Below are 18,170 nucleotides of genomic sequence, written 5' to 3'. Positions count from 1 at the left end.
ACTAATGCAAGTCAAATCACTAATTGACAAAGTGATGTCTTCTTATTAAAAGCATGAGGAACTTATCCAACTCATTCCATGAATATGGAGTTACACAACATCAACTTGACAAAGTAATTAGCTGCTATTTACTACAATTTATCGTCACATTATCTGAAGCAAGCTTTTGCATCTAAGTTAGGGAAGACTACAAAGGCAATGGACAAGGGAGCTACATCTATAGGCGATTTAGCAATAGCATTCACAGGATTCAGAAGTGGAATGCCTCCCTCTTCAGTAAGCTCCAATGGAGTGCCATTCAACAGCACAGTTTGGCTCAAATGGTTGCCATCTTTGGCCGTGAGATGATACTCTTCTCTGTTTCCAAACTCCTCTGATGCTTTGATGGAGTCATTGTCGTCATCGTTGTCGTCATCCTCTCTGTTGCCTCCTCCTTCGGCATGGAGAACATTGAGGACCCTCACACTGAACCTGGTGGATTTGCTTAGATTAATCAGCAGCACAGAGATGCCTTCTTTTCCTTTTGTGCAATGGGCATAAGCTCTCAAGTATGATGAACCACCGATATCAATAGAAAGCACTCCTTTCCCCATTAGTCGATGCCATAGTAGAGCACTGATAAGAATCAACCATATGAGTCTGAATAACAAAACCATTTCTTTGTGATATGAGGTCTTACCTGTAGTAATCAGGATTCGGAACGAAAGTATTCGAATCGAGGAGACCGTAGTTCCCTCCGATCAATGTCTGTCTGCAATAAACCTTAGTGTTGTACTTCGATGCCATGCCAAGTTGATCCAAGTACCTGAATTGCTCCTCTTCAGCAAATGGAATAGTCACACTTGAAGCAGGGGATGCAATGCAGACCTACCAGAAGCTGTTGAGAAATTTATTGGACACGAGCCGATTGCCACTGTTGAATGCACCTCCAGCTTCGCCGACCCAAGCGGAGGACCACGGTCCGTTCCTCTCGATAGTGAGCTGGAGAACTCTGAATGTGTCTGCTTCCCTACTCAAGTATTGTGGATCTATAATCTTTACTTGTATGTGAGAGTCATTACCTGTTCAGTATATTTTGAATTGGACAGCGGCGGGAAAACTACGGATTATGAATTGTGTACAATGTAGTATGTTTTCGAACTCACCTGCACCAAGATTGTAAATATGATGTGTCATGGCATCGATCGTGCCTGAACCAGAGTCCCGAAGGAGCTGGGCATACCATTGTTGATCGAAGAAACCTCCAGGAGCAACCAGCATTGCCTTTCGATGCAAATCTTTGTACAATTCTTTCAAGATAGCTTTGAGCTCGATCAGATCTTTGGCATACTGCTCGACACTGACACTCGCACCGATACCTTGCCCGCTCAACTCATTGCCTGATGTTTTCATGATCAACAACGATGCAAGTGAGTTTCGGTAGCTATCTTTCTTCTTGCCGATCGAATCTTAGGGATGAAGAGAAAGATGTTACCAAATTCCCATGAATCAACATTGTATGCTTTCGAAATGGAGTAGTTGATGAACTCTCGAGCATTGCTAGAGTTCCATGCACCTGCCCACTTTTCGCCTTGCCCGCGGTGCCTCCCGTATAGTGCATTCAGACCGAATGTGATGATAGCTCTACGATCACAATACAAATGAGTTAAAAGAGATTTCATGTGGATCCAACTTAACTTTCATACTTTTTCTTATTGATGCGGCGGATTTTGATTAACCTTACGTGGCAAAGATAGTCAAGGTGTAAGTTGATATGTCAAATCAAAAAGTTAATGGTTAACCTTGAGTGGATTAGCGCCTCCATCTCATCCCATCTTAATCGCTACTCGACCACTCGATCATTTCGACTTGAGCCATATCGGTTTCTCTGTCTCGACCTCTTGGCTGTCTTGACCTGAGCCTCTTGGTCTTCTCGACCACTCGACCGAGCCACAGACCTGAGCCATCTTGGCTACTCGGTCATCCTGACTTGAGTCATTTCGGTCTCTCAGCCATTCTAATCCGAACCATCTCGGTCTCTCAGCCACCTCGAGCTCGACCACTTCAATCACCTCATCTCTCTTTGCCTCTCGGTCATCCCAATCTCGACTATCTCGATCTCTCGACCATCTCCGTTTCTCAACACCTCACCTCAGCCACCGCCTCCGCCTCCCACATAAACTGTCAAAATCCCTCAAGTGTACGAACCCTGCCAAGGGGTCAGGCCGATTACAAGATTATCAGGATTGGTTCTCTGGATTCCCTCGTGTCTACACATATAGCTAAAAAGAAAGAATAATCAGCAACTGCTAAGTCATAGAGCAATTTTAGGGTCGGCAGAATTGGTCCTCCAAATGCCTTATGTCGGGGCCCTCTGTCAGCAATCGTCAAAACCGGTCTCCTCGACCCCGACAGGGATCTGCCTCCAAATCGACGTGGATATTCCTTCTCATAAGTATATAAACCCTTCTATAGGTATGAAAATCTTTTTCCGCAACTTTAGCAAATTCATACACTAGTTCTTCTTTTTCCTTTTCTACCAATACTGAATTGAGCGTGGGAGTGACCTGTCGGGAAATCTCCAGCACCTAGCTAATCCGTTCGTTCAACTTTTTCTCATGTCCCTCCATTGGCGGGAGCAACAATGCGTGAGTTGAAGATCTATTGACTAGTGGCTTGACCGTCCATCGCATCCCGCCGGAACACTTATTAATGTTTTATTTATCTTTAAACCTCATAATTCAAGCTTCCATTTAACCTATTAACATAAAGCAATTGGAACTTACCCAGCCTTCTGAAATAGATGGTTTAGCTCATCCCACCTTGCCATGCTCAAGCATCCTTTGGAAAAACCAAAGAGACCACCATTCATCTTCGAAAAGGGAAGACATCGACTCCCTGGATTCGGAAGGCCATACACAACTTGGTCTTGCAACGAACCTCCAACTCGTATCCGCAATGGACTAAAAGCTGAATTTAACCAGAAGGAAATGATCATAATGGATCGATCGATCGCCAGCATTATGATTTCAAAACTAGAAGAACAGTAGGGGATTGATTACCTCCAATGGATTTTGCCAGAAAGGGATGAGCCAAGTCCTGAGGAACAACCATGGAGCCAAAGCAGTGGTTACAATTGTTCTAAAACCACACACAGAAAGGCACCATACCAGGGAACTCACCAGGTTCAGGACTGAAGATCCTCCCCATGGACACTGATCGTAGTTACACTTCTCGCGAGGCCACCAGTCGAGAGTCGCGCAAACAAAACTATCACTGGTTTGGGCCACTAGAGCAGATCCCTTCACCATGATCGTCACGTCGGAGTGTTCTTGAGATGTAGCTTGAATGATGAAGTGGAGGAGCAGAGGCAACAAAAGGAACTGAGACTTCATTCCTTTAACTCCAATGCAAGCTCCTGAAGAAGATGAAATAGTATGCAAAAGAAATTCAGCAATTCCACCTCTGTAAACCTAAAAGCAGAGCTTCTGGCAACAAGAAACTCTGAACAACCAAAAGAACAGCTCCTCCACAAGAATTGCACCAAAACAAAAGGCAAAGAACTAGGGTTCTAAGAATTAAGGCAATGTGAAGAGAGACAACATGCACCTTGTACAGGGGATTGGATCCCTTTCTCCCACACTAGCTGTTCTATGACACACAATAATAAATTAAAATCTTTCAGGACATCTCTCCACTGTTCTCCTCTATCTTCATTAAAGATAGTAAAAAAAAATGGCAATGCCTTCAGGTCACCACAGAGCACATTGGATTGGACAATGCTGTGATTCTCGTATATATTGCATTAAAAATTGCAGTGTGATTCTTGTATATATTGTATTAATAATTGCACTGGGAGAGCAGTTGGGCGACTTTGGAATTACATAAGGTAAGTTGGCACCAGCCATGGCACAAGTAAAGTGGCAAAATCCTTGGTCGTATCCTTCTGTGTTTTATTGTGGAAGACGAAAGGTAGGTTGAGTGGGTCCTATTTCACAGGGGGGCAAGTGGACCAACAAACCTCAGCTAAGCAATTATTGTTGGAGGAAGACGATCTGTCATACCTTTATCTAAAGGTTTCACTTTCCATCTGAAAAAATAAATAATGGAAAGAAATGATCACTTTTCAATAATTTTCTTGGTAAAAGCAGGCCTGTCTGACCCAAGAGAGTCTTTCTCTATTGGGTCCTCCATTTTACAGGCAAAACTCTAATCCTCATCTATTTGGTGCTTCAAAGGCCCTCATTCATGGACTAACGCTCTGGTTGGGAGGAACTGAGGGAAGAAAAGGGATGGAATGGAGAATTTTAACTCTTATTTAAAATGAAATGAGTTAAGGAGGGGAGGAAGAGTGAAAGATATATTTTACCTTTATAGGCTCATAAATCACTATAATTTCTTATATTTTGATTTAGAGGATAAAAAAAAGAGAAGAAGAACTTAAAAATATATTATATTAATTTTATTTCTATTTTTAAAATATTAATTCTCAAATTAACTCATTTATTTATGTATCTTATTTTTGCGCCGTCGCTCCTCACACAATACATATCGTCACCGTTCAATGTCCAACCATTTGTACTCTACGACGTCAACGTTGATCTTCGCCATAAATCTCTTCGAGGATAAGACTTAAGAGAATAGAGACAAGTAATCTTAATCTTCTTTTTCTCCTCCTTCTTCTAAGGATAGAGACTTATCCAAAGAGCATGCGCTATCTATTTTAAGACCTTCTATATCTCAACTTCTACCTGCAATACTCATAGAATTTTATAATTTCACATCCATCCTCTATATTTTTTAAAAAGTGAGAGTATTTTTGTAACTTTATATATTTAACTTATTTTTATTTTCCTTCTAAATAAAATAACACATGTTACGTTAATTTTTATTCATTCCAAACAAAAGGAACATAAATATTTTACTTCCCTTTCTTTTCCTCCTTTCTCCTTCCATTAATGAACTTTCTCTCACTCTATCCAAACGTATCCTTAAGCAATGGTGGAACCATTGGTAGATTTTTAGAGTGTCATGGTTCGATTCTCGATTGGAATATACATATTCTCTATTTGACATAAAAAATTATGGGAAGCAACATGAAATATGATTATTTGGGTGGATCGGACTACTACCTGACGGAGCGACCGTGTTATGGCCCATGATTCTAATATCCAGAAAGAGCCGGCCGTTCTACAACGATGAATTGATTGTGGAAGTCAACTATCGATGGCTTCAACGTGAACACTTCTCGGATTTACCTTGATAGTCGATGAAAATTTTTTGTGAAATTGGGACAATCATCTCCAAGATTAGTTGGTTCAAACTGAAAATTTAAATTACCAAAAAAAATTATTATGGAAAGGTCGTTCTACAGCAATAGATAGATCGTGGAAGTTGACTATCGGTGACCACAACATTAGTACTTCTCAGATTTACCCGGTGGCTTATGGGAAATTTGATTGTGGAAGTCGATATATCGGTGACCTTAATATGAGTACTTTTCGAATTTATTTGATGGTCGGTGGGAAACTTCGATTGTGGAAGTCGGCTATTGGTGACCTCAACTTGAGTATTTTTCAAATTTATTTGATGGTCGATAAAAAATTTCTATGAGGTCAAATTGATAACCTTGAGGATTAATCAGTTTAAAGAAACTGACCTGAATTATCAAAAACAATAATTATAGAAAGACTATTAGGTAAATTCATTCACCACAAAGAGTTTTATTTGGACTTTAAATATCAAAAAAATTGAATATCTTAGAGGTCAGATTCTGAGTATTTATAAGTTGTGCTATGATTTAATCAAATTTTACCTTGCGAAACCCTAAAACTTTATATCCAAACATATTGATTATATAAAAAAGTTTGCTGCTAAGAGTTTGTTTATGATGTTAATTCTAAGAGTGTTATTTGGTTTATTGGTTTATTTGGTGATAAAGTACAAACTACTTTTGGGCCCATATATGGGCCTAGAGCACCGTCCAATGTGAGCCATTGGGCCTTCGTGTCAGATAAGGCCCAATCCATTCACGGCATGGTCCAACAAAAACAAGAAAGGAAGAACAAACTCAAGCACACGCATGGCCGGAGAAATCTGCCAAAAACAAACTGCATAAATTAATACGTGATTAGTGGATACGTGCATGGGATTAATTAATTAATACTGACGTATGACACACTATCAGTAATTTACTTATAATTTATATGGTAATAATTAAGGGGACGAGAAAGCATCCTCTAGCCACGCGTCTGCTTCTTCTCCTCCCGTGCCTGATTCCGGCGGCCGCAGAGCGTTCTGGAACCGGTTGATCCGCTTCTGGCGGCGGATCCGCCGGAGCACCTCCTCCTTGTCGAGCGACGCCGACGGCCGCCGCTCGTCTTCCCGCCGCTTCAGGCGGAGGCAGCTGGTAACGGGCAGCTGCGTCGTCGTCGCGCCGCCCAAAGAGGAGGAATCCATGGCGACACACAGTGATTCAATACGTGTTTTTTTTTTTTCTAAAACAAAGATTCCAAATAATTAGAGACAGCAGGGAGAACAGGCATGGGCGGGTTTATATAGGCCGGTTTGCACTGCGAAAACCGGGTTCTCGAGGACGTAGTTTCTTATGGATTCTAATATTTTATATATTTTCTCCTTTTTTTTTCTTTTATTTTCTGGATTTTGGTTCTATTTATTTATTTATATATAACAAGAATTTAATTGTTTTATGAATTAAATCGAGCGTCGCGTCTGCATGCGAGCGGAGAAACCAGTGGCTCGGGTTGCCCGCATACAAAACCAGTGGGCACGTCGCAGTCTTCCAACCCATTCTTCCTTTCTTCAATCCCCACGAATTTAATTAATAATAAATAAGGATGGTATGGGCATACAAAAGCGAAAACGAACTAGTTCAAATTAAAATATATTTTTTAAAAAAAATAATTTTCTGATTCGTTTTCATTTACAAGAATTAAATAAATTTGTGAATTTATGTATCTGTAAAATCGTTAAATTTATCACATGAACACTTGATATAGATTTCGGCCCATGGCCCAAATTATGGCCCACTTAGATGTATTCTTTAAAAGAGTTGAAACGTGGACGGCCATGATCACGATTTCCAGATACGATCTAAAACCCTAAAGCCAATCTTAAAGCACCAGGGTTTGGTGCTTCGTAAACCCTACCGTCCTCTCGTCTCCGCAGCCACACCTCACGCAACACTTCGAATGGCGTGGCGAGGTTCCATCTCGCGATCGTTGCTCAACGCCGCGCGGTATTCCGCCACTCGGTCGCCGCCTGCGGCGGCCTCCCGCATCCGCGCTCCGCCTTCCGCAGTCCCTCGCCTCCAGCGCCGCCAGCACGCTTTCGCCTCTCCCCGGTAAACCACACAAAGCTAAAATCCGTGGTATTTCACTTTGTTCTTCTCTTCAGTTTTTTTATTTGAAAAAAAATACGTCGTAGGAATCTGGGAGAACTTGGGTGCATGCAGTCCTTCCTTCCGCTTTACAGCACGGTGGCCGCTCCTCGACTCACCTCCCACCTGTCGGTCAACGCGAGGGCGTGTTGTGAGCTCTCTCAGGGTACCTTCCGTCGCACTTGTCAAGATCGCTAGTTAGTTCTCTCGATGTTTTATTTGAAGTTCTTATAAAAAATGGAATTTTTTTCGCTCCTGGTTCATTAGCGTGATATGTGATTTGAGTGTATCATGAGTGTCTACCATGCCTGCTTTGTTTTTATTTCCTTTTCCCCTTCGTTGGTCTTTGAGTTTTAGTTGATGGGAAGAAAATGCCATTGAGATTTGATAGGGAAAAATGGAAAAGATGGTTGATGGAAGATACGGGCGTCATTCAATGGGAATCAGTGTGAAAGCCCACGTAGGTTCCCTCTTTTTTCCAACTGATCTCTGATAATGAATGATTAAAAGAGTTATTTTGAAGAGGAATAATTGAAGATTCAATTCAATAATTTAAGGAACCAATTATTGATATTTTCTACAAAGCTCTGCATTAGCTATGTAAGTTTTTTTTTTCCATTTTAATGTCAATGTTTTGAATGATAATGTTCACAGTTAGATGCGATTATTTTTTAAAATTCTTCTTCTTTCATTAATTGGTTTAGTTAGTTTTTAATTTGGAACCCAAAGTGTTTTCTCATAATGCATTTGATGATAATAGTGTAAGACGAGTTCTATTATTAACGATATGCTATATTTTTACCCTGAAAACTCAACTTTTGACTGAGTTATGATAGTCTATAATGTATTAAGTAGAAGGAAATAGCGTGACATTTTTACTTAACTTTGATCGGAGCAAAATTGCTTTCTTGTTCAGAGCTGATTTTAATATTTCTCATGTTAAGCGGAAACAAAATGAAAGCTTGTGTTATGAAGGCCATGTTTCACCTCTAAGCAGCTGTTGGTAGTCCATGCTCTTAACTACTCTTAAGACACTAAGATCCCAAATTAGTAGCAATGCTAGTTTATTTACAAGGATAAGCAAGGTGCGTTAGTTCAAAAAATTCATCAACATATCTAAGGGTTACATGAAATTATAACTTTTTATTCTCAGGTTTTATAATGGTAGTGGGTGATAAAATTTTATGTTAGTGGGCTATGAAATTATTATCTTAACTAAGTGTCACTTGAAGACAAAAACAGACAATGTCATGAATGTTGCATTCTTAAGTTTGCATATGATGTTTTGGTTTTCCCCTCCATGTATCATTGTGTCTGTTTTACCAAATTTGATGGAAAGAACTAGAAATGTGTGCATTAAATTTAAAAAGGGAAGAGAGTGTTTTGACCATACTGAATGCTATGATGTGAAGGAGGGAACGAAAATAATGCAATTATGAAGTGGTCACTTTCTTTTCATCCATTTAATAAGGAGCTTATCAAGATGCATTATGCTGGAAGTGCCTCGTTAAGTTGCTCACTTGGCATGAAATAACATGCTTGACTGATGTTTACCTGTCTTGTATGCCTACTTTGGTGCCTTTTGACTAAACTGTTTCCTGTAGTTTTGGAGACTCTATTATTGCTTATGCTCACACAATTAAACATAGATTGTCTGTAAATATAGATGATTTTTAAACTTGTTCTTATTCATACTTATAGGAGCCCAATGACTCAGCAACTAATTAAACTAGGTGTTATATTATTAAAACTAATTGGTGGTCAATCACATTTATATTGATTTTAAAAGCTTAAGTGTTAACTGCCTACAGCAACTGACTAAATCATTAATGTAGCTATTAGATATTTAGACTTAATGCTCATTTTTTCAGATTTCTCATATAAGAGAGAGAATGTAGGTTGTTGTGGATTTAGTTGTGCAATGGATTCATTTAACCAACATACATTCAAGCAGAGATGATTTGGCTGATCTCTTATTGCAGTTATGCAAATTCTTTAACATATTCCATTTATGACCAACTATAACTGGAATTTATAGTGTAAGATGTCAACCTCTATTGTATTAAAGGCAGCATATTCCCATTCTTAATCATCTTCGTGTGATGCCTCATTGCCTTTTAAGTCAGCTCTCTATTTCCTAATTCGGCCATGATTTACTTGAACTACACTTTAAGGCATCTGGTGTAACCTCAAATACAACAGGGAATGATGGCCTTTTCAAGGAAAGTTGTGAAGGCTCGACGTAGGAGTACCTCATGGGTTCATATAACATTGAGAATTTCTTGTGGATTACTTCGATGCCATATGGATCGTTTATTGAATCAGTTCTCACAGTTCATGCTAAAAAAGTCACACAATGATAAGAATCTGATCTTTCAGTTCCATTCCATATCAAGATCATTTAGGGAATCTGTTGTCTCTCAGTTAAACATCAAAGCAGACTATCTGATTGTCTCACTGTTCCATCCTAAAAAGCTTCTTTTTGTTACCTTGGAAGTTCAATTTTTTAGAACACTTAAATTTACCTTTTTGACTGGTTCAAGGGGCTCACCTACAATATTCTAGGCTTCTATCTTTTGAGTGAAGCAGGAGGAGAAAAGATTCCTAAGTTCATCATCAAAGATCTTCTTGATGTTTAATTTGTTGATCAAATATTGTTAAACATTCAGTTACTGCTTAACAATGTGATTTGGACCCTGAAAATGAGTTGTAATTTGTGCAGGTACTTAATGAATCAAGCATTAGCTGTGCTTCCAAAAGGAGGATTATCGTTAGGCATTGAACCTGAACATGATTATCGTTCTGTGGAATGGAAGAGGAGTACATGTGCCAGAATAAGTAGAATTCAGTTTCTGTGGGAAAAAAATTGTTTTATAGCACCAAGATTTCAACAATGGCCAAGCAATGGCTGCTAGTTCTTTTTGCCAGATTTTTGTGATTTGATTTAGTATACTTTCCCAAGGTTATTAAATTCTTGTTGGATTGATTAGCATGATATCTTACAAAAAACATAATAATAATATTATTATTATTATTTCTTGATGAAAATCAACATTAATGTTGATGGCAACCTCGCGAATCTGCCAGCCCAAACCGGACAAAATCCACCGCCCGTAATTTGACTCTCTAATCATACATCGACCCGCACCCGCCGCCAGCATGTCGTGATCCATGACGTAGGTGACTGGGACCCGACTTCCTTCGCCTCATCCTACGCCTTTAAATGTCCACCCACTCCTCCACCTTTCTTCCCTTTCCCTCCTCCCCTCACTCCCCCGCCCTACTTCGTCGAGTTCACGATGGCGGTCCTCGTCGACGGCGACTGCCAGGCGGCGCCGCCCGAGGAGCTGAGGCGGCTCCGCCGCATGATCTCCAACCGAGAGTCCGCCCGCCGCTCCCGCGCGCGGAAGAAACGACACCTCGAGGGGCTCCGGGTCCAGCTGGACCGGCTCCGGGCCTCCAACCGCGAGCTGGCGGAGCGGCTCGCCGGCCTGGCCCACCGTTCGCTCCTCGTCCGGCGAGACAGCGACGGCCTACTCGCTGAAGCCTCCTCCCTGAGCTGGCGGCTGGCCAAGCTCCGTCAGGCCGCCGCCCTCAAACACACCGTCCACCGGCCGCCGCCGCCGCCGCCGACTCCGGCGTCGCCGCACTACGATCTCGCCTGGGTCGCGTCGTTGATGACCTAAAACAACTACGACGACCGATCAAACTCCACCATGCATTACGGGATTGTGACGAACTGCGTTGGATTAAAAAATTTTCAAATTTCTCCTTCGGGTTTTGATTAATTTCGAGTTGATCCCTCGTCTGCTCCTTTCTACCACCAACTGCGTCGCGCTGCCGCAATCGTGAATTATTAGGCCGAAATAAATTACAAAACACCAAAATCTATCTACCATCGTACTTAAAAGATTGCCATACTTCTAGATCAGTAATTCCGTAATTTAATTAAAGTAACAGTTGGGATCCTTATCGCAACAGATTTTCATTACAAATTTATGACAAAAATCTGGACTGTTCAATTTTAAAATAGAAGATTAAATTTAAGTCATCGCAATCACCCATTCAATTTACGATCTGAATTTAATCTTAATTTTAAAATTGAATGATGCAGATTTTCGTCATAAATTTATGATGAAGAATCTATCATGACAAACAACTTTTTTTTTATGTGACTCGACAAGTTCATCGAAAGTCAACGACGAAGTCAACAGCCAACGATTCAGTTGAATTATGTGGGACCGACGCACGCACCTCGAGCTAAACCGGACCGGTGCGGCCGCACGTGCTCACTGGCTCGACCGGTTCGATGGATTCGGCGATCAGTCAGTGTCACCGGATTGGAGATCATGCTCCACTAATTCTTGACCTTCTTTTCTCATTTAATTACGAACTTGCCCCAGCACTAATTACTTGATTAATAATCAATAATGGAAAACTTATTTTCGTCGATCGCCCATCTCGATTGCCACGTCACGTTAATAATTTGTGTGTTTCTTTGGGTCGAAAGCTACCTGGTCTCTTTCCTTTACACACACTTGAAGGCGACTGAGTCTTTTGGCACTATCACGGCACGTAAATTGCGCGTTAATGGCGAGATTAAAGCAAATGGCTCATTACGGAGACGCATTAACGCGGCCCTTAATTGCCCACGGAATCGACCATTTTGATCCACCACGCATTAATTAAATCACTGTTACGTGCAACGCAACAAAACGAATTACTATTCATCAGCCAATAATGCTCGATGCTAGTGTGTGATGTTTTTTCTCACTGAATCATGGGACAAAGAAATCATGAGCAACATTATTAATTAATAATTAAGCTTGATTTGTTTTGCTCTTCAGGTTACAATTTTAACTGTTTGTACTGCATCGTGTTTATTAAGTATTAATTAAGCAAAGATATATGCGGCTCGATTAAGTCAACCGGCATCATTGAACAGTAATTTCAGTAAACTAATTTCCCAACCCAAATTAATTATAGAAACATCAAATGCACACGCTTTTTTTAAAATAAAAATAAATCAAAAGGATGCCCTATTAATGATTTTAGTCCACAAATACCCCTTATTTCAGTGTTATTATAGTAGCTACCGGTAGAAGCGGTTGAGTAGTTGTTATAACATGGTTCTTTATTTCCAGTCTATTGTAGTAGTTATGACTAACTGCTACAATGGGTAGAAATATTATATAACTGCTACAACATATAACACTTAATATAATACTATTATAGTACTGTAACAGCTATTTAGTAGCTTCTATAACTATTTTAAAATGATTTTAATTAATTTAAAATGATTTTGATGCTACTTAGTAGCACCACACGTTAATTAAATTATTGTTATGTGCAACACAACAAAATGATTGATTTACTATTCTTTAACCAATAATGCTTGATGCTAGTTTTTTAAACTAAAATCAAAAGCATGTCCATCATTTGTCAAATCGTCAGATGGACGGTCCTTTGTCAATTAACGGAGCACCTCATTTAAAGTAAACTATCCAAAATCCTCATAATATATATAGGTCCAGTTCTCAAATAAACCAAAAACAATCGGTAGTTAACTAATATATTGTTTATTATCCTCCTAAGTTTCAATCTAAAAACTTCCTCCCTTATTCGATTTAGGATTTAACTTTTCCTTGCAACGTAGAGTTTATTTTTTTTTATCTTTTTTAGTGCATACAATTCAAAATACTACATGTCTTCCTATTTTATCAACATGATAGTTTTTCTTATTCTCATCATCTTGTTTCAAAGACAGATTTTCATATTGTAAACTCTGAGGAGTTCAATTTGATGAAAGATTGATTGAGTTTTATTGTTAGCATGTTCTTAGATGAATTAAACTTTTATCATGTTTTTGTGATGTTGTTTTCTGATGAGTACATATCATATGAACATTATCTGAACCTGATCAGTCATGTAAAAGTTAGTAGATAGTTATTATAATAGCTAGTTGTTAGCTCCCACAATAGTGTTGTTGTTTTATGTTAATTTTGCTTATTTGGAGAGTGATAATTGATTAAAAATAATATTTCAATGAGCAAAATAAAAAAAACTCTACATTTAAAATAAATATTATTTGATCACGATCAATCTTGTAGAAACTAGTAAGTAACTGCTACAATGATGTCATTATTTTACTTTGATTTTGCTTATTGAAAAGTGATAACTTGGTTAAAACAACATTCTAATGAGTAAAACAAACGCAAGTGACTCCGTGACACCCTCTACATTTCAAATGAACATTATCGAAGCTAGCAGGTAGTTGCTACAACATGTAGTAGTTGATTATTAACTTATACAACGGTGTCATTATATTATATTATGTTTATTTTACTTATTGGAGAGTGATATCATGGTTGAAATAATATTTCAATGAAAAAAATAAAGAAAAGAGATTTCATAACATTTATTACATTTCAAATAAATATTATATGAACATGATTAACCATTTAGAAGCTAATAAATAGCTGATCGTGTAATATCTAGTTGCTAGCTTCTACAACGGTTTCATTATCTTATGTTAATTTTATTTATTAGAAAGTGATATCCTGATTAAAATAATATTTCAATGAGCAAAATAAACGCAGAAAACTCCATGACACCTATTATATTTCAAATAAACATTATTTGATCACGATGAATCATATAAAAGTTAACAGGTAACTACCACATTATGTAGCAGCTGATGGCTAACTTCCATAACATGTATTACCTCGCAAGTAAGTCAATTAGTCAGCTGATTCAGAAAATCAATTTTGAGAGCAAGACCTATATTAAAGGTTTAGATAATTTATTTAAATGGGATGCCCATTTGAAGTTAATTGAAAAGATACCCTCATCTAATTTCAACAACCCCTAAAGTCGATCCCATGGATATGGAGAGGTTCATGTAGATACACAGGCATTAGATGTATGACAGGATGATCCCAGATCATCATCTCCTAAAATCAATCCCTGCTACGCCTTAAGGGCAAGCAAGATACCCTCATCTAACAATTTGACAAATGATGCACTTCATTTTGATTGTTTATCACCCTTTTTTTTTCTCACTCAATCATAGGGCAAAGACATCGGCAACATCATTAATTAATAAGCTCGATTAGTTTTTTCCCTTGGGGTAACAACTAAACTGTTGGTACTGCATCGTATTAACTATTAATTAAGCAAATTAAAGATAATGCAGCTCCATTCAGTCAACCGGCATCATCTAACAGTAAGTTCAGTATATATGAATTCATTAAGGCAATCAAACTAATTAATTTCCCAACCACTGCAATTATTTTATATAATTAAGCATACTTAATTACATATGATTCCAGAAGCCCAAACAGTGTCTTAAGAACATAGGATACTTTCCTGCCCAATCTGTAGTTCACGTCGGGACCATGCTTCATTTAAGGACTTGCATTTTTATTTATTTATATAATTTCTAATCTTAATCAATGGGATCGAGCTAAAGGTGCACCTCTCCTTCTCATGTCCATGTCCATGACCATGTTCATGTCCATGAGAAGAGGAGCAAAGAAGAGTGCTTCTTCCTGGCTTGCAACACTTTTGATGCATATATAGTGATGAACTATGAACTAGTTATTACTATACTGCTAGCTAGCTAGCTAAGTCCTGGAGAAGAGAGAGAGACGGCAAGACAGGGATCGAGAGTATAGTAGTATTCCAAACACAATTCCCAACAGCAAATCAGTTCAATCTTTTCCACTGCCATTGCCTCTTGTCATGGACACATGGTTGCCACTGCTAGCCAACAACCAGGTGGGGACGAGCAGGTGCTTGACGAGCCTCCTCTTTGTCCAGGGTTTGGCCATTTGGGCATCCTCTGCATCTGCCTCATTAATCTGCTTTCACTGAAAGGGAATGGTAGTCTCTGTGTTCCATCGCTTCTGATTACTATCTGCGGACAAGTCCCATGCCATTGTGACCTGGGAGTGAGTGATCAGTGAGTGAGCTAGTCAGGGAGGGAGCTAGCTGCTCTTTATCTTCATTCTTCCCGGATGATGGACTCCGTCCCCGAGTCACTGCACCGCCATGGGAGAAGGCTGTGCGAGCTGCTGGAAGAGCAGCAAGAGCCTTTCCTGCTCGATGCCTACCTCTTGCAGCATGGCTACTCGGATAGAGCAGCCGACGCCGCCGCATGCGTTTGCTGCCTTGGCAGCGCTTGTTCGAGGCTAAAAGGGTTCTCCGACTACTGGCTCAAGAGGAGGAAGAAAAAGAAGAAGAAGAAGAAGAAGAAGAAGACCGAGGTCATCAGGCATGTGCTCGCCAAAATTGCCTGCGACAGGATGATCAGCAGAGCTTGCAGGCGCAATGCTGCGGCCATTGACAGGTTAATGAAGGCCGAAAATCACGGTGTGGAATTCCATAGGCTCTCTTCCGCTGCTGCCACCGATGAGGCTGAGATCGACAAGGAGGAGAGGAGCCCTGTGTCAGTCCTTGCTCTCCATTCTCACGAAGGTTGCTGCATTGACTTTCACAATTTTTTTCTTCGCCGTTCACCATTTTTTTTTAAAAAAAAAATTATTATTTATTAAACTGGTTCCTGACGCAGCTGAGGAAGAATCGACATCGCCCTCAAGTTTTGAGTCGACGGAAGAGGCAAAGAATTCCTGCAGCAGCAATCCGGAAGACGATTGCTCGAGGGAGTTGGAAGAAAGCCTTCGAGTCGACTGCGATGGAATCGTCGTCGACCTATCCCAACTGATAGCTCGCGATCTCTCCAGTTCCCACAAGGAATGGAGCCAGTTCGAGCACGAGAGAAGGGCGGTTGGAGCTGCGATCGAGCACATCATCTTCGAAGAGATCAGACAAGAAACTGCACTCGATCTTCTCCTGCATTGTAACTGCCCACTGCGACCTTCTGTCGTCGATTCCACTTATTAATTTCATCATCAATTGCTTTCTTAGATCACCGAATCTCTGTGCCAGACGATGCGCGCAGTTCCTCCAGCTCACAAAACTACAAACATGTCACAGAAAGAAACAAAACCGAGCAATTCCCTTGCGGATGCCAGTTGTTTTCTCTAGTTATTGAATTGTTGGCGAGTCAATGCTGATGAATTAATTAATTCCCTTAATGCCAAGGCATGAGTCGAAGCTTATAAATGAACGTCCTCAAAGTTGACATGCAACTCATGGAATGGAAGCTTTTCTTTTTCTTTTTTGTTTTTAACTTGTGAATTTACAGACAAATAAAGAGTTATCGATCCAATATTCACATGATCCCACCACTGCTATCTCATATCCCATAAGCCATGGAAGGAGAACACAAGGAAGGGAAGGTAGTAGGTGGAAAGGGAGTTATTTTGAGTTGGGTGTGTGTGTGTGTGAATTATAATGCAATGGTCCATGCCATGGCCACAGAGTTAATGGGCTAGGTCATCATCTAGGGTTCTAGCAAACCATGTGCAACTTAAATGACGAGAGGTGAGGGAAGAAAGGATGCACGACACCTTTGCTACCCTACGCACACGAGAACACTGAGAGAAGACCTAGCTAAATTACAAAAAGGACAATTAGATTATAAGGCATATGCAATCTCAAGTCTCTTATCAATATAGAAGAAGGGGATATTCAACTATTTAAGATTTGATTTGATAGTTAGAAACAAGGGCTAGTTAAATTGGACTAATTGATCGAATTTAAAATTTTCATTTGGTTATTTTAAAATTTTAATTTTTAAAAAAATATTAATTATTTTGAATAATTCGATTTTGATTTTAAAATTTGATTAAACTGAATTAATCGAATTATACAGCAAATTATACGGTGCTGATTACCATTAGGTGGATATACATATAAAATTCATCAAAAAATTGGAGGAAAAAAATGCAAATTTCCCTTAGGAAGGTACAAATGTAGTAATTATATTTAATAATAATTAATTTGCTCAAAAATCAATATTACAGTTGTATTAATTAAATTTTATATAAGGGCATGAACGGACCTTCCTACCGGTGTGTCCTTTGGTATCTGCACGTCCTTATAATTTATAAAAAAAATACAAGCCGTCAAATTATTAATTCGGGAAGGAAGTCCTCACTTCATTTGAGAATCCAAGAAACAAGTCCCATGACATAAGTTATGACGGAACAAATTTATAGAAAAAGATAAGGATTTGAATCTTGACGAAGCAATAATATCCTCCTCTGTCGTGACTTTCGCTGAATACTCTCCTCTGTTCGACAGACTTTCAAGTAATACTCTCCTCTGTCGTGATTTACTGTAATTTCTCGATTTACCTCTTCATAGATAATCATGGAAACGATCGTATGAAGCCGCTGGAATGACGAATTCTACCTTTTTACAGAAGAAAATCCAAGAAACAAAATTGTTCATCATAACAAATATTTTCGTTAATTATCAAAATTTTAGGACTTTTAGGACAAGAAAAATTTAGCAGGGCGTTATTGCAAATTAAATTTCCTTTAGCCGGCTCACGTTGCGGCCCATCTAATCGAAGCGAAATTTAGGGTTAGGTTTTCTGGCCCTTTTGCTATATGATGGACAACGTAGAGGAAATCAAATTACACCCAAGCTGCTTCTTTTCGTCGTCTGCTCGATCGGATTCGTCGTTGTTTTATTTGCTTGATGGCCTTCGCTTCGCTGTTGAAACCGACGGCGCAGGGACGGGGGCCGCTCGACTTCTCCGTGTAAATTGCAAACTTTGATGTTTTACTGGTGCAGTGATTGTAAAGAAAATTCCTCATTCTGAATGCTGTAGAAATCGGCATGACAGACTTTACACCCATAGAATATGAGCACCTCTTGC

The 18,170-nt window shown here is 39.4% G+C and overlaps 4 protein-coding genes and 1 non-coding gene across 8 annotated transcripts; 4 read left to right on the top strand and 1 right to left on the bottom strand.

Moving 5' to 3' along the window:
• Positions 1–83: 83 nt before the first annotated feature.
• LOC141821844 (heparanase-like protein 1) lies at positions 84–3,729 on the bottom strand. Its single transcript, XM_074709216.1, has 9 exons — positions 3,589–3,729; positions 3,162–3,397; positions 3,042–3,078; positions 2,766–2,949; positions 1,475–1,623; positions 1,146–1,379; positions 872–1,061; positions 680–805; positions 84–615 (listed from the first exon to the last, which is right to left on the bottom strand). Exons 2-9 carry the CDS (start codon positions 3,372–3,374, stop codon positions 150–152), a joined length of 1,599 nt encoding a protein of 532 aa, XP_074565317.1. The 5' UTR covers positions 3,375–3,397; positions 3,589–3,729; the 3' UTR covers positions 84–149.
• A 3,425-nt stretch (positions 3,730–7,154) lies between these two features.
• On the top strand, positions 7,155–10,373 carry LOC141822120 (uncharacterized). Of its 4 annotated transcripts, XM_074709549.1 has the most exons (4): positions 7,155–7,342; positions 7,426–7,544; positions 7,770–7,838; positions 10,101–10,373. In XM_074709549.1, exons 1-3 carry the CDS (start codon positions 7,191–7,193, stop codon positions 7,790–7,792), a joined length of 294 nt encoding a protein of 97 aa, XP_074565650.1. In that variant the 5' UTR covers positions 7,155–7,190; the 3' UTR covers positions 7,793–7,838; positions 10,101–10,373. The 4 variants fall into 4 exon arrangements, with proteins under 4 accessions (XP_074565650.1, XP_074565651.1, XP_074565648.1 ...); XM_074709550.1 differs by lacking the exon at positions 7,770–7,838 and having other exon boundaries at positions 7,426–7,548; positions 10,105–10,373; XM_074709547.1 differs by lacking the exon at positions 7,770–7,838 and having other exon boundaries at positions 7,426–7,575.
• Positions 10,374–10,649: 276 nt separating this feature from the next.
• On the top strand, positions 10,650–11,166 carry LOC141815174 (basic leucine zipper 4-like). The gene has a single exon (XM_074703102.1). It carries the CDS (start codon positions 10,678–10,680, stop codon positions 11,062–11,064), a length of 387 nt encoding a protein of 128 aa, XP_074559203.1. The 5' UTR covers positions 10,650–10,677; the 3' UTR covers positions 11,065–11,166.
• A 4,233-nt stretch (positions 11,167–15,399) lies between these two features.
• LOC141816091 (uncharacterized) lies at positions 15,400–16,341 on the top strand. The gene is made up of 2 exons (XM_074703927.1): positions 15,400–15,856; positions 15,951–16,341. Exons 1-2 carry the CDS (start codon positions 15,400–15,402, stop codon positions 16,280–16,282), a joined length of 789 nt encoding a protein of 262 aa, XP_074560028.1. The 3' UTR covers positions 16,283–16,341.
• A 1,735-nt stretch (positions 16,342–18,076) lies between these two features.
• LOC141822567 (small nucleolar RNA snoR8a) lies at positions 18,077–18,164 on the top strand. The gene has a single exon (XR_012601299.1). It is a non-coding gene; the product is annotated as a small nucleolar RNA snoR8a (small nucleolar RNA).
• Positions 18,165–18,170: the final 6 nt, after the last annotated feature.

Source organism: Curcuma longa, chromosome 2 (assembly GCF_044706935.1).
Source record: "Curcuma longa cultivar G26 ecotype Majalengka, Jawa Barat chromosome 2, ITB_CL_G26_1.1, whole genome shotgun sequence".
Classification (NCBI taxonomy): Eukaryota; Viridiplantae; Streptophyta; class Magnoliopsida; order Zingiberales; family Zingiberaceae; genus Curcuma; species Curcuma longa.
This window is presented reverse-complemented; position numbering and strand designations above follow the sequence as displayed.